The 14,869-nt window shown below is 41.1% G+C and overlaps 1 protein-coding gene across 1 annotated transcript in view; it reads right to left on the bottom strand.

Annotated features, from left to right (window-relative positions):
* The window catches only part of ALMS1 (ALMS1 centrosome and basal body associated protein), a 117,213-nt gene that overhangs the window by 69,371 nt on the left and 32,973 nt on the right, over window positions 1-14,869 (bottom strand). The window contains exons 3-4 of the mRNA XM_043512794.1: window positions 14,238-14,433; window positions 4,557-4,677 (exon numbers count right to left, since the gene is read on the bottom strand). Of these exons, the coding sequence (XP_043368729.1) occupies window positions 4,557-4,677; window positions 14,238-14,433 (317 nt within the window). The remainder of the gene's footprint in view (window positions 1-4,556; window positions 4,678-14,237; window positions 14,434-14,869) is intronic.

The raw sequence follows: 14,869 nt of genomic DNA on the forward strand, positions 1-14,869 counted from the left end.
AAATGCCTTATTTGCTTTTGATAATCATTCTTCTATGAGCTTCACTTCACTGGGAATACAGTAGTTATTCAAAATTCATTGGAAGATCAATTCCTTTGAATCCACAAAGTCTTAAATCACATGTTATTAACCAGTAATGAAACAGTGACACTTGACACTGGGATACAACATACTTTTTTCCTTCCTCATGCCTGGATTCTTGAGTCATGTAACCTAAATATTGAAAACATTGCAAGGAGACTGCATGCATCTATGTCTTGAAACACACATTTTCTTAAAACAGAGTACACTCCTTACCATCACCACACAAGAGTTATTTGTCTTCCTTCTGAACAAAGACTCTCTAGGACAAGAGTTTTAGTGAAATGTAAAATGCAATAGGCTAAAATTTTAAGGCCCCTTTGTATAGCCAGAACAATGTAAACTGGCCTTAGTGAAAAGAGAATTAAGACCTCATCCCTACAACACAATCATAACTGCTCAAAAGTAGGGCTAGCCAAAAACCATTCATTCAGTTTTAGAAAAAAATTCAAAGTTTCAAAATGTTTTGTTTCACATTAGAACAAGAACAAGACCTTTCTACACTTTAATAAAAAAAACATGAAAGACAACTCCATTCCAGCATAGCCAGTAGCCTAGTGGCCAGGGCACTCACCCGGGATGTGGGAGACCCAGGTTCAAATCCATGCGTGGAACTCAGGTAGAGCACAGATTTGAATCTGGATCTCTCAACCCAGGTGAGTGCCCTAGTCACTAGGTTACTAAGGAACTACGGTCTCACACACTTACCAGAAATCACATCCTGGACCCAAGAAATATTCCCAATGTCAATTTTCAAGAATTAACATTTTCTGACAAAAGATGTCTTATTGAAAAATTCACAACAAGCTCTACTCAAAGATTGATCAATCCATATTATTGTCCATGGGGTTGGAATATCAGACAGGGCCCTGGGGAACGAGAGAGTGCCTCATGCCACTCAACTGTGATTTCTCTCAAATGATTAAGGAGACACAGAATGACTCAAAAGGGGTTTTGGCCAGTCATCCTCAAGAAAGGGGTTAAAATGAGGAGAAAATGGAAGGACCAGTAGAATGGACAGGCTTTTCCCCAAACAGAACTCAAGGATATCTAATCAGATTTTATCCAGTTTCTGTCCTGTCCATCTACTAATGTGATCACTTTAATTCATTGTGCCATTAATACAAACTACCTGCAGCAGATTCTACTTAACAGCAACCTGGATACTGACAACTAGTCCTGTCCCAATGACTTTAATGTTAATGGATTTGGATATTGGCCACAGCATGCGTTTATTAAGAACACCTTGTGGAAAAAAGGCCCCAACTACAGGCAGATTTGCAAGGCTGCACCCAGCAAAAGTAGTGCTGGGATGTGCCTTCCTTGCCTCCAGTCCCGCAAACTTGCCTGCAGCCAGTACTTGGCACCTCCTAGAGCTTCCTTCTGCTGCTGCAGCCCTGCAAACCTGCCTGTGCAAAGGACCACATAGGAGGTGAGGAGCTGTGGGCTGCAAAGAGACACTGTGGGCAAGGCAATGGTGGGAGTGGGGCTGCAGCCCAGGTGCCAGAGTTGCATAGTATCTCTCCCTGCCCTCTCCAAGTTGCACCCTGCCGGAGGACTTTACACAGGGAAGGAAGCACTGTGTCAAGCTGACTCCAGACCTCTGGAGAGTCCAGGGAGAGGAATCAGGTAGCTCCATGGTAGAGGTGCCATTTAGGTGGGAACAAGGGGGTGCTCCTGCCCCCCTCTGAGTTTCGTACAGGAGGTATGCTCCCATGCAGAGCTCTTAACTGCACAGCATTAGTGTGAAATGTGAGTTCTGCAGAGAGGTGCTTCTCCCAGTCTGTGCCCCTGGGGCAGGAAGCCAAACAGAGGTACGGTGATTAAGGTAAGAAAGGGCTGGTAATTAAATTAAAGATCTGGAAGTCTTTAGATGAACCTGTAAAACAGGAATCCCACTGCACAGGATGGGGGATGTTGAAGAAATCCCCCCACCCCCTGAGTTTGCAGGGGACTCAGAAGAAATACAGCCAAGCCCTCTGAGCCAAGTTTACATTCAGAAAAGAGGGAGACGTGAGGGGCATAGGTGAAAAGAAGGGGCCAAAACCCAGAGAAGGGCTAGCAGTGGTATAGAGAAGTTCCCACTCTACCTGTGGTACTTATGTGGCCCCATCACTATTGTATCTGAGAGCCTCACATCACAGCCCCTCAGTGAGGTAGAGTAGTGCTGTTATTCTCATTGCACAGATGGGGCACTGAGGCAGAGAGAGACTAAAGGCCAGGTTTTCAAAGGTATTTAGGCACCTAGTGGAATTTTCAAAAGCACCTAGGAGGCTTGGTGCTTTGTAAACCCACTAGATGCATCTTTGGGTTCCTAAAAATCTTTGAAACTTGGTGCATAAGGCACTGGCCTGAGGTCGTACAGGAACTCCATTGGGGAAGTAGAGCCCAGGTCTCTCAGGGCTAACTCCCTATCCACTGACCAGCCTATCTCTCGGCTTCATGCTGCAAAAAAGAGGACTCTGATAGATGGGAGCGAAACCAAGGACAGTTCTCCAAGACTCCAGCAATTGGGAAGGATGTCATGGTTGACAGTATGCAAAGTAGCACAGAGGTCAGGAAGGATGAAGAAAAAAAGAGAATGAGAGTCAGATGAGAGGAGAGCACTTACCTGCGAAGGGGGGGCAGGTTCTGCCCCATGCTGGGTTGTAGAGCAATGCCTGCTGTGCAATTTTAGATTTTAACTGAAAACTATTTTGTTTTGTCATTTTTTGTTCCAAGTTCGAGAAAAGAAAAGAATGAGAAAGTGTCGTATGAGTATCAGATGTGTTTATGCCTCAAATTCTTAGGGTTTCAGCAGTATCCAGGCCAATTCCAGAACAAAAAACAGAAACTGCATCCACAGAGTCCATAAAGTCGACGATTATTGTCATTATTTGTATTATTCACTGAGCACCATCTGTGTGCTCAGCACTGTTCAGAATATGCCAGAAAATGTAGTCTGAGTAAATGCGTATAGGATGTATAACTGGATAAGATGGCTCAGATATTTAAAGTACAAAGTGTTTAGTTATTGACCACGTTATCACACGTTCACTGTGATGTTAATATCTATGAGTGGTGGCGCTGACTGCAATTGAAATTTTACTTGATTAAGGACTAGAAGATTTGAACATCCAACTTTCTTTCAAGAGGAAGAGCTGCCCAGAGCACCTGTGCCTATTTATTTTCCTTTCCTGCCTGCAGTGTCCCCGACATACCGCAGAAGTCTCAATTTTTTTCCTCAACTTTAAAACATAGAATTTTCTTAGGGTTTGGTTTTAAATATTCTCCTGTGAGAACTTCAACTAAATCACTATAGTGTTGTGTTTAAGAGCCTTCTGGAAAATAACTAACCTTTAAACAGAAGTGAAAGCAGTGTTACCAACTCTCATGATTTTGTTATGAGTTCCATGATAATAATTATTTTCCTTGAAGCCCCAGCTCCTGGAGTCAAGTGGATACGTGATGATTTCAATCATCATTCTTAAAGAAAAATTAAGTTTCTAGCCCTTGTGACTGTGGAGAAAGCTTCAAAATATGACCCCAGTGCACCCAAAAGGCTCAAAAAGCAGAAGGCAAATAAAAACAACACCAAATCTATTATTTTACATAATATGATGATTTTAAAGCTAATCTCATGATTTTTGGCAAGACTGATTCATGATTTTTGAACATTTGGGATTGGCAATAGTGTTAAAGTGAAAGTGTCAGCTTCACTCCTGTTTTAAGTCAATTTCTGGTATATTATTTGTAGTAGCATAACACCCCTAGAGTCCCAGGCAGGTGCAGTTTAAACTCACGGGGCCTTGCCCTAGTAGGATGTTTCCAAAAGTTAAATGATCTATTCCAAGCTTGGTGAACTTCAAAAAAGTGATAGAAAGTAAGCTAGATTTTTCTATAATTGTTGTATTCAAGAGTTAGTAACAAAGTAAGAATATATATTAAAATATTAAACCTAACCAGTGTCCCTTAAGTGAGTTGACAGGACGTCAGAACATGTTAGTTTTAGAGTCTAATATTTATTTAATTTTCTTTATATAGGAATTAGATACAGTTCTCCTGTCAGATAATAATTTCTAAGTTATTATCTGCAAAAAAAAAAAAAAAAAAAGTTTTCAGGTGCCTAAGTAGCCCCTGGAATCACGGTTAATGTGGCCCCCCCGCACCAAAATCTGAAATGGCACCCTGCTTCGTGGGGCCCCTAGCACCCCCACTTCCTGTAGAAAGCCCTAACATCTGGGCTGAAGCCTCTTACCCTGCCACTGCCCGGCTAGCAGGTAGGGATGGAACAGCCCAGCACTTCCTTCCCTAGCTGCAACCTCGCAAACCTGCTTCCACTTATTAGCAATCCCCAGACAATGGTATCTTTTTGCTAGCAACAGAGGGGTTGCTAATAAGTAGATTCTACTGTATCTGGAAATTCTTTGAATCACAGGCACATAGAGAACATATAATGCAGAGAATTCAAACAACACACAGTAACTTCATCCCACCTTAGAGGAGCAAAATCCAGCTCAGTTTGCTGAAATAGGGTATCATCCAAAAACTTCTGACCTTGCACTGAATATGTCATCAGTAGTGGGAGACAGGGAGAGAAGCGACTGTCTTGAATTTCTGTTAAGAGTAAAAATATCATGATGATGTGGTAATAATGCAATAGTCATGGCTTGCTAAGCAACCCCTTACTAATCCAACTGCCCTGCCATCTGGCATAGCTTGCAAGGCTACAAAATGCCAATTATGGTAAAAAAAAATTACATAATCCAGCAATACTAGTGACTGAAGTAGGTGAATCAAAAAGAAAAAATACACATTTCAAAGAAGTTGGTATGGAAGATTACATTATGATTCTTTATACAGACATCCAATTATATAGATGATGGAATTTCAGAAATTAGATATTTAGAATCTTAGAAAGTAGAACTAGAAAAGTACTCATATATCAATCTACCTTCCCACCCAGCATGCCCAATTGTCGATGCAGCTTCAATATCCTGAAAGATCAAAGATCCAATCCAGCTAAATGCCAAGCCCCCTCAATTCCCAGTGAAAGGGCTCAGTACTTTACCAGATCAGTCCCTATAGTAGGCTGATGCTTTGCTTTACTGGGCAACAGAGGACAGTCAAGATCCCACTAATCTTCAAAAAAATAGCACCCATGTCTCTGTTTTAGGATCTAAATTACAAGAAAATACCAAGTTTGACAAACAATATTTAAACTTCTATTGATACAGTTTTCACTTTGAATGACTTCAAAATGCTGTAAAAATTGCACAAAGGATCAGATCACTCACCCAAAACTAATACGCACCCACTTCTGGAGACACTCCGGCTTGACACAGCACACCACCACCACCACCACCACAATACATTTTTGGAAAGGAAAGTAAACAATAGCTACTACAACTTAGTTGAAGTGAGCTGTAGCTCACGAAAGCTTATGCTCAAATAAATTTGTTAGTCTCTAAGGTGCCATAAATCCTCCTTTTCTTTTTAGTTAGACAAGAGTATAATTACTCAAATTGGCATTTGGCTCAAACAGCAGAGCTAAAGCTTTTACAATTGTAAAAGTGCCATGGGATTATCAATGATCACGAGTGGACCCAGATTGTACACCTCATTGAGAAAGTCATCTTCCTTGACTGTTGATTTGACCACATGGTCACCCCTATCTGAATCCTTCTAGTGGTACCAGTCCACTCTTGCATCAAATTTAAGCTTTGTGTCACCAAGTTCAAAGTGCTATATATTTTGACTTCTCTTAATTGTCCTCCTTTGTTAAGCTTCATGTTTCCCCCACCACCTCTGCTCCAATACTCCCCAGCCTTGTCCACCCATTTGCCAGCTTCTCATATAATCACTTCCAGGAAGCCCCATGGTATGAATTCCCATAGCTCATCTACAAAGACCCTGTACAATCCACATCTGAATCCTTTTTAAATATCCACTTCTGCCATACCACTTAGTGAACTGAGTTTATTTGCTTGTAAATTACCATTTATTCCCCTTTCCCTAATCCCTGTCTGTCCTTAGACTATGAGCTCTGTAAAGTTGGAACCATCCCTTAAGTGTTTGGAAAGTACCTAGTACACCAAAGTAGCTACTGTAAATAAATTATAAACATTAACTAGAGGCAGCAGCTACATCAGTCCAGTTACCCCAATATAGATTTAATGGGAAGAGAGCCACTGAGGCTATGTTTCCACAGCAACTGGGAAGTGGATTCCCAGCACAGGTAGACAGACTTGTGCTAGCTCAGCTCAAACCAATGTGCTAAAAACAGCAGCATGGATGTTATGCCACCGACAGGAGTTCAGATTAGCTACCTGGGTTGGAGCTCAGGCAGCTAGCATGAGTCACTGCCAGCACTGCAATGTCCATAGTGCTATTTTTAGTGCACTAGCTCTAGCTGAGCTACCACAAGTCTGTCTACCCGGGCTGCGAATCACACTTCTCATCTGCAGCATAGACTTCACCATGAGTAAAGGCAACTTCTTGGACTGCACAATGGTGAGTTTATAAAAAGTAGTACCAAATCACATATTTTTTAGATGGATTTACTAGACAGGTGGTTTCCCTTCCCCATTCAATCAAAACATATCTGGCCAAAGAGTCTTTAAACCACAATTTGAGGACTTCAATATCTCAGACATAGGTGAGGTTTTTCTTAGGAGTGGGTGGGTGAGATTCTGTGGCCTGCATTGTGCAGGAGGTCAGACTAGATGATTAGAATGGTCCCTTCTGACCTTAGTATCTATGAATCTATGAGTGCTAGTTAGTTGTCTCTCTACTTGTATTTAAAAGCAGAAAGGGCCAAGTGACCTAGTAGATCTTTTCTATCTCTAACTTTTATGATGTTGGGTTTTAGACTTATTTGCATCTTGATCCCTTTGTATAAGAGATGGGATCTCTAAACCTCTACTGTAATAGCATAAAATAACCAAAGCCCACAGAATATGCTAGAGTTAACATCGATTACCATGTCAAGCACTGTTATATTCTGTAGCAGTAAGTGCTGGATTCTCTGGCACATTTGCTTGTTTTATATGCCAATGGTCAGTTTACCCAGTATGAAAAAAACTTTGCACTTATACATAATTTTTCATTAATTATCAACAAAAGCAGATATGGATGTTTTATATCACAAGAAGCAAAACAGAAATTTTACAAAAGTTACTTATTTATACAGTAGACCAGCAGAGGCCTTTTACAAACACACACCCATTTTGATACAGGTAATATCTCCCATCTAATATAATGATAGGTGAGCAGATATCTGGCATTTCCAAAGTATTAAATTATAAAAATCCACCCAAAAAAAAAAAAAAAATTAAGAACACGTATCATCAGTCAGGGTAAGAGATTACTGATTCAAATCCTATCTAGTATTTTAGGCTTAGTTTATGGTTTTGTTTATTTGCTAGATAATCTGCTTTGATCTGTTTGCTATCACTTATAATCACTTAAAATCTATTTTTCTGTAGTTAATATATTTGTTTTATGCTTTATTTTAACCAGTGTATTTTGAGTGAAGTGTCTGGGAAAAATCTCAGCTTGGTTAACACAAGCTTGTTGTGCATATCTTTCTCACAGAGAGAGGAAGGTGAACTATATTAATGAGCTTACATTGTATAGATTCCTGTGCAGTGTAAGACAATATAATTCTGGGTTTATACTATAGCAGGGGGTGCAAGCCTGGGGAGCTGGGAAATTGGCTGTCTGTCTTTGAGTGGCTTAGGTAAAAAACTGAGGTAACTCAAAGAAAAGGAGTACTTGGGGCACCTTAGAGACTAACAAATTTATTTGAGCATAAGCTTTCGTGAGCTACAGCTCACTTCCTCAGATGCATTCAGTGGAAAATACAGTGGGGAGATTTATATACATAGAGAACATGAAACAATAGGTGTTACCATACACACTGTAAGGAGGGTGATCACTTAAGCTATGGGTCATTACACAAAGTAAAACTATTTCCCCATGTTTACTCCTCTCCCCCCCCCCCCACTGTTCCTCAGATGTTCTTGTCAACTGCTGGAAATGGCCCACCTTGATTATCACTACAAAAGGTCCCGGCCCCCCGCTCTCCTGCTGGTAATAGCTCACCTTAAGTGATCACTCTCCTTACAGTGTGTATGGTAACACCCATTGTTTCATGTTCTCTATGTATATAAATCTCCCCACTGTATTTTCCCCTGAATGCATCCGATGAAGTGAGCGGTAGCTCATGAAAGCTTATGCTCAAATAAATTTGTTAGTCTCTAAGGTGCCACAAGTACTCCTTTTCTTTTTGTGAATACAGACTAACATAGCTGCTACTCTGAAACCTGAGGTAGCTCAGTTGGGTGTGTGGCGCCACCTGCTGTTGTGTTGGTTTTTTGCCAGAAGCTGGGAATGGGCGACAGGAGATGGATCATTTGATGATGACCTGTTCTGTTCATTCCCTCTGGGACACCTGGCACTGGCCACTGTTGGAAGACAGGATACTGGGCTAGATGGACCTTTAGTCTGACCAGTGTGGCCATTCTTATGTACTTACGATAAAAGGGCATGGTGAGGCTGTCTAAATCTCCAGCAGTGTGAGGAAAAGGGCCAGCACAACTGGAGGGTTAGAGCCCACAGTGGTTCCCACAGCTCCCAGACTGGACCTTGGGGGTGACAACCCATCATAATACATTTTAGAATTGATGTAGGGATTTTATTTTCTACCATGGTTTACTGTGTGTGACTGTAGGAACTTTGGAGATAGCATTTGGAAGTACAGTGGGTATGTGCTTGGTGCTCTTTGATAGCACAGAATGCCAGGTGCAGAAGGCAGCTTGAAAGAAGGCAAGACAAGCATGTGAGAAGGGAGAGGTGATATGGAATAAATGGCAGGGAAAAAGGCAAAGGGCATGAAATGACAGCAAAGGATCTGTGTGTGGGGGATCACCAGAAATGTCCCAAAACATCTCACTGTACATGTCTGTTTCCCTGGCTTTTAAAGTTATTGTGACTAATTATTAAGTCTACAAGCTGGAATAAACTTTCGTTTTCTTTATATTGGCCTTGCATTGAGGCATCTCAATTTATTACTATGAGAGGAGCAAGAGATCTGCAGTGGAGAAAAAGAACTACTCTATCCACACAGTTGTTTTAAACAGCCGAGTAAACTCTGTCTTGTTCTCCCTACCTCTAAGTCCTCAACTTCCCTCTCTGCCTCCTACCTCCCCACCCCCTGCCTTAAAGCAGTCGGCCACCTCTGAGCTACTGCCCTGTTCCCTGCATGGAGTGACTCTTCGCTCCATGTCAGTTCTTTCCTGGGCTGGATGACCAATGCATTTCATTTCCCCCATAGGTGTCCAGCCTTAGGGGACTGATGGCAGTGGTCAGTGACCAGCAGCAAACAACTGAGTGGGTCAGGGAGGCAAGCTGGAGAACAAGTGGCAAAGGAAGGAGAAATTCTCAGCAAAGAGGAAGAGGAGCCGGTCAAATTTAGTCTTGTCCGATCTTAGACCCATCTTCCAGCAACCTGAACCCTTCATTTCTCAATACAGTGCCCCTAGAGGCTAACTGGAAACCAAGGAAGCTGTCTGTTTAAACACACCCCAAGGGGTTAAATACCTTGCACTAAGCCAGTGTTCTAAGGGTTTAAGGCTACAGAACTAATTCCTTACACAAATACAGTCCTATCAGTTTTTAAAAATACTGAGGGGAGAGGAAGGTGCATTTTTTTTTTAAGTTTTTCTAATTTTATGCTGCCTGAATCATCACATTTTTGATCACTTATTTACATCAGGAACAGAAAGATCATCACTATCATATTCTGGCTGCTTATGATGATTTAAGGGATCATTACATCAAGATGTTCCCTAGGTTTTGTGGGCAGAAAAGCAGGTGCATGATGCTCAAAGCAGCAAGTGACGTCAGCGCAACACTCTTTGAGCACCTTGTGTCAAAACAGTAATTCTTCCTGCTGTCACTCTAAAGGTCAAAAGCCTTCTCACAGTTGAATTTACCGAGCAAGCAACAACATGGGCATGCTACATTTATCTTACAGTCTACTGACAAATCTGAATGCCAGAATCAAATTGCTGTTCATGGAAGATTAAAGAGAAAGGCAAAACAAAAAAAAACAAACTTTCTTGGCTTTGTCAGTTTGCTCTATATGTAGATCAGGTGACCTCAATACAAATTTCATAATGGCATTTAAAAGGAAAGCTGCAAGGCAGAGTTACAGATTCAAAATACTTTTAAAAAAGAGAGTCAATGTTGTTAGAAACCCAATATTTCCCCCTCAATAAAACAATTTTGAAAATTCAAGCTTGTGTGTTGAGCTACTGCTTAACATGTACTGTATCAACTTATGCACTCTCCACACATGCAGTTTTTTAGTCACTGCTTCCTAAAGTACCTCGAGAGTCTTCAATATCACATCAAAATCAAGCTCTGTACTCTCTTATGGACAGTGTAAATAGAAGTAACAGGATGAAATTTAGAAAGGGAAAATTTAGCCAAGTATCAGGAGGTTTTCTTCATGATGCAGTAGTCCCCAAAGGTAGCAGAATCTTTGGACATTTATATTAGACTGGACAAAGCTCTAGAAAAGTACCAAGAGGGAAATGTTGCATTGGAAAGATGAATTGGAAGGGAAGTGAATTGGATAATATAAGCTAATGGGTCTCATCCTTCCCTAACCTCAATGACCTTTACAATGAAACTCCATATACAGCAAATAGAATCGAAGACTAACACAGCTGCTACTCTGAAACCTATTTATTCAATACATTAAGTTGCAACTTTGGTTATAGTGAACCACTAATAATGCCGAAAACACACAGCACTTTTCACTGTAAGGCTGCTCAAACATTTAATTAAGCCTCACACCACCTTGCAAGGTAGAGAAGAGTTTTCTTTACAGAAGGAAAAACCGAGGCAAAGAAATTCAGGTCTGGTCTTCACTCAGAAAGTCCATGTTCAGTAATCAGTATAGCTGCATCAATGCCGACACGTAAGGGCTTACTTACCCTAGGAAATTATATTGCGCTAGAATACCATCCTAAGGCATCACGGTCACTAACAAGAAGTTGAACAGGGCTTACTACACAGTGTGCACACCAAATGCCATGTTTAACATCTTGACAACTGATCATAGTTAGCCCTAAGGCACCAGTAATATATTGAACAAACAAATTACCCTCAGACAATTTCCAAGGTTCTTCTCCTTCCTCAGCTGAAGAAGACAAACAAAATATTGGTTCTTCTTTCTATGAAGGATAAAGAGGCAGCCATCGTTTTTAAATTTGCTTTACCAGAAGTGTTTCAGCTACTGAAGTTAACATAGTGCCAAGTTTTATTTGTCAATAGCAGATAGTCTCTACCTTACATCCACTTAATGGAAAACTTGGGTATATTAAATACCCTAGAGTTAAGCCAGACCAACTGACACAATGTTAAACAAAACCGTACTTGTTGACAACGAGTGCTAAGTTGTGTTCATCATTGCATTTATTATCACTGCTCCTCAAGGTCATATTCTAACATGATGTATTTTCTCAGTCTAGACCACCACTCTGTGTAGACAAGGGCAAGCTGAGTTTGCACCATGAGAGCTAATTTTACTCAACCTAAGCACTTTTAGATCCCTGGAATATCACAAAAGTGGATTCTTTTAACATGTCATCTCAATTATGATAAATGTCCCTCTACCCACTAGCACACAATATATTTTTTTCATTGAATGTGCTCTTTTATATCCTTCATAATCACCGCATGATTTCTGATGAGATGCTTTCCCCCTAAACAGGTGTAAGTCATTTAATGACAGTTTCAGAGTAGCAGCCGTGTTAGTCTGAATTCGCAAAAGGAAAAGTAGTACTTGTGGCACCTTAGAGACTAACAAATTTATTTGAGCAAAGCTTTCATGAGCTACAGCTCACTTCCTCAGATGCATTCCGTGGAAAATACAGTGGGGAGATTTATATACATAGAGAACACGAATCAGTGGGTGTTACCATACACACTGTATGGAGAGTGGTAAGGTGAGCTATTACCAGCAGGAGAGCGGGGATATGTGGACACAGTTGACAACAGGCTTTGTTGCAAGGATAGGTTCCTGGGCTAGTGATTCAGTTGTGTGGTGTGTGGTTGCTGGTGGTATCTGCTTCAGGTTGCGGGGCTGTCTGTAAGCAAGGACCTGGCCTGTTTCCCAAGATCTGTGACAGTGATGGGTGTCCTTCAGGATAGGTTGTAGATCCTTGATGATGCATTGGAGAGGTTTTCGTTGGGGGCCGAAGGGGACACATCATAGGGCATAATCACATCAGCCATGCTATCAGAGGCTCGTTTACCTGCACATCTACCAATGTGATATATGCCATGTGCCAACAATTGCCTCTCTGCCATGTACCATTGGTCAAACTGGACAGTCTCTACGTAAAGAATAAATGGACACAAATCAGATGTCAAGAATTATAACATTCAAAAACCAGTCAGAGAACACTTCAATCTCTTTGGTCACTCGATTACAGACCTCAGAGTTGCAATTCTTCAACAAAAAAACTTCAAAAACAGACTCCAACGAGAGACTGCTGAATTGGAATTAATTTGCACACTGGATACAATTAACTTAGGCTTGAATAGAGACTGGGAGTGGATGGGTCATTACACAAAGTAAAACTATTTCCCCTTGTTTATTCCTTCCCCACCCCCTGCTGTTCCTCAGACGTTCTTGTCAACTGCTGGAAATGGCCCACCTTAATTATCACTACAAAAGGTTTCCCCGCCCGCCCGCCCCCCCACCCCCCCGATCTCCTGCTGGTAACAGCTCACCTTAAGTGATCACTCTCCTTACAGTGTGTATGGTAACACCCATGTTTCATGTTCTCTATGTATATAAATCTCCCCACTGTATTTTCCACTGAATGCATCTGAGGAAGTGAGCTGTAGCTCACGAAAGCTTATGCTCAAATAAATCTGTTAGTCTCTAAGGTGCCAGAAGTACTCCTTTTCTTTTCAAGTCATTTAAGGAATTAATTTGAATGCATTCTTCTACCATAGCAGCCTCTTTGATTGCATGTGTCCACTGACTGAGTTACTAGCAATAGGATATGCCTTGAGGTGAGCACCGCCTGGATCCGGCAGCCCAAAACCCTTCCCGTGCCCCAACCCCCTGCCCTGAGCCTCCTCCCACACTCAAAGTCCCTCCCAGAGCCCACGCTCCACACCCCCGCCTGCGCCCCAACGCCCAGCCCTGAGCCCCCTCCCATACTCAAACTCCCTCCCCCTTAGTTAACTGGAATTTTTGACTTACTGGCACCCCGCACTCCCCCAACATGCAGATAACAAAGCTTTTACTGTATATCCAAGAGAATCTGATACATTCAGATAAAAAGATTTGTATAAGTCTTACCATGATAAGATATTTCTAGCTAAAATTCTTCAGAAATAAATATTATTCAGATGCCTTTTGTAACTGAAAACAAAAATCTTATGCAACATTAAGTCATTGACCTAGCTGAAGCATGATAACAAACTATGTTTATACAGCACCTTTCAACGAAAGTTTCAAAACACTATAAATGTAGATTATTTTTCCCACCAGTGAATGTATTACAACCACTGCACAACAACTGCAGAGAAATGAAGAATACTTTACCCACTTCAGAAGAGAACAATTTTTTACATAAGCAATTATATACGCTTATCACTTAGTGGTTTACGTTATCAAAACACTATACAAACTGGACTACTTCATCTTCAACCTTGCTAAGTATTACTCCCCCTTTGCAAGTGGAGACAGTGAGGCAAAGAAGCTAAGTGACTTGCCCAAGGTCACAGTGCAAGCCACTTGCAGAAGCAGGATTACAACTCATACGTTTTTAAGGCCTGCAGGAACCATTGTATCATCCAGTTAGGAACCCCCAACTCTGAGTTCACTCAACTATACTATCCTTGCCTTTCTAATTATAGTTACCAAGACTGGAATTTTGTTCAAACACTAAAGATAACAGGCTCTCTTGCTAAACTAAGATACAAGTGGTCAGGTTCTTCATTCCAAGATGGACTGGACAACAAAACTACATAGGATTTATTTTGAAAAACCATGATCAGAGCTGTAATAAATTAAATCCATGCTAAGGATGTGAACGCTCAGTAAGCAACTAAGCTTATCTTGTTTAAATGATTATTCAATATACCCAATAGCGGAGTGTGTGCCATGTCGCCTGTATGCTGCCTTCCAAGCTCTTCTGTCGGCGTCAACAAGCCTTCCTCCAGAGTAGAGAACTCTGTCAAGTCATTTCCACAACCAGTCAGGCCCAGCCTCATCCCTGATGTTGCCGCTAGATGGCTGACATCCATTTCTGTTGGAAGCTGATACCATGACTCCATTCCCTACAACAATTTGGAAGAAAAATTCTTTAATTTTTAATTAGTCTTACTTTTGCTTCCAAAATCAAAAGTTAATAATAAGCTATTTGTATTATTATTGCATAAAATGTATTTTATAGTATAAACAGATTGTTCTTCTATTTAAATGTCTTGAATGTATTCCTATCTACTCAGGTACTCAGGTATAATTAAAGGCTCCAACCAAGTAAGACAGTTAAATCCAAATGTGGTACAGAGAAGCATGCAATATCACTGGTGCATTAAAAACAGACTTCACTGGGATATAAACTTTGAATGTGACTCAACAGCATTACACAAATATGGCCCTTGTACCAGTCAACACTAGTCAATTTCCTTGCGAGGTGATTCGTTAAGAGAAGGAAAGCCCTTTTGGGATGTCACATTTTCAAAAGGATCTCCCAACTGCACAATCAAGGAT

This window comes from Dermochelys coriacea, chromosome 4, assembly GCF_009764565.3.
Source record: "Dermochelys coriacea isolate rDerCor1 chromosome 4, rDerCor1.pri.v4, whole genome shotgun sequence".
In the NCBI taxonomy this organism is placed as follows: domain Eukaryota; kingdom Metazoa; phylum Chordata; order Testudines; family Dermochelyidae; genus Dermochelys; species Dermochelys coriacea.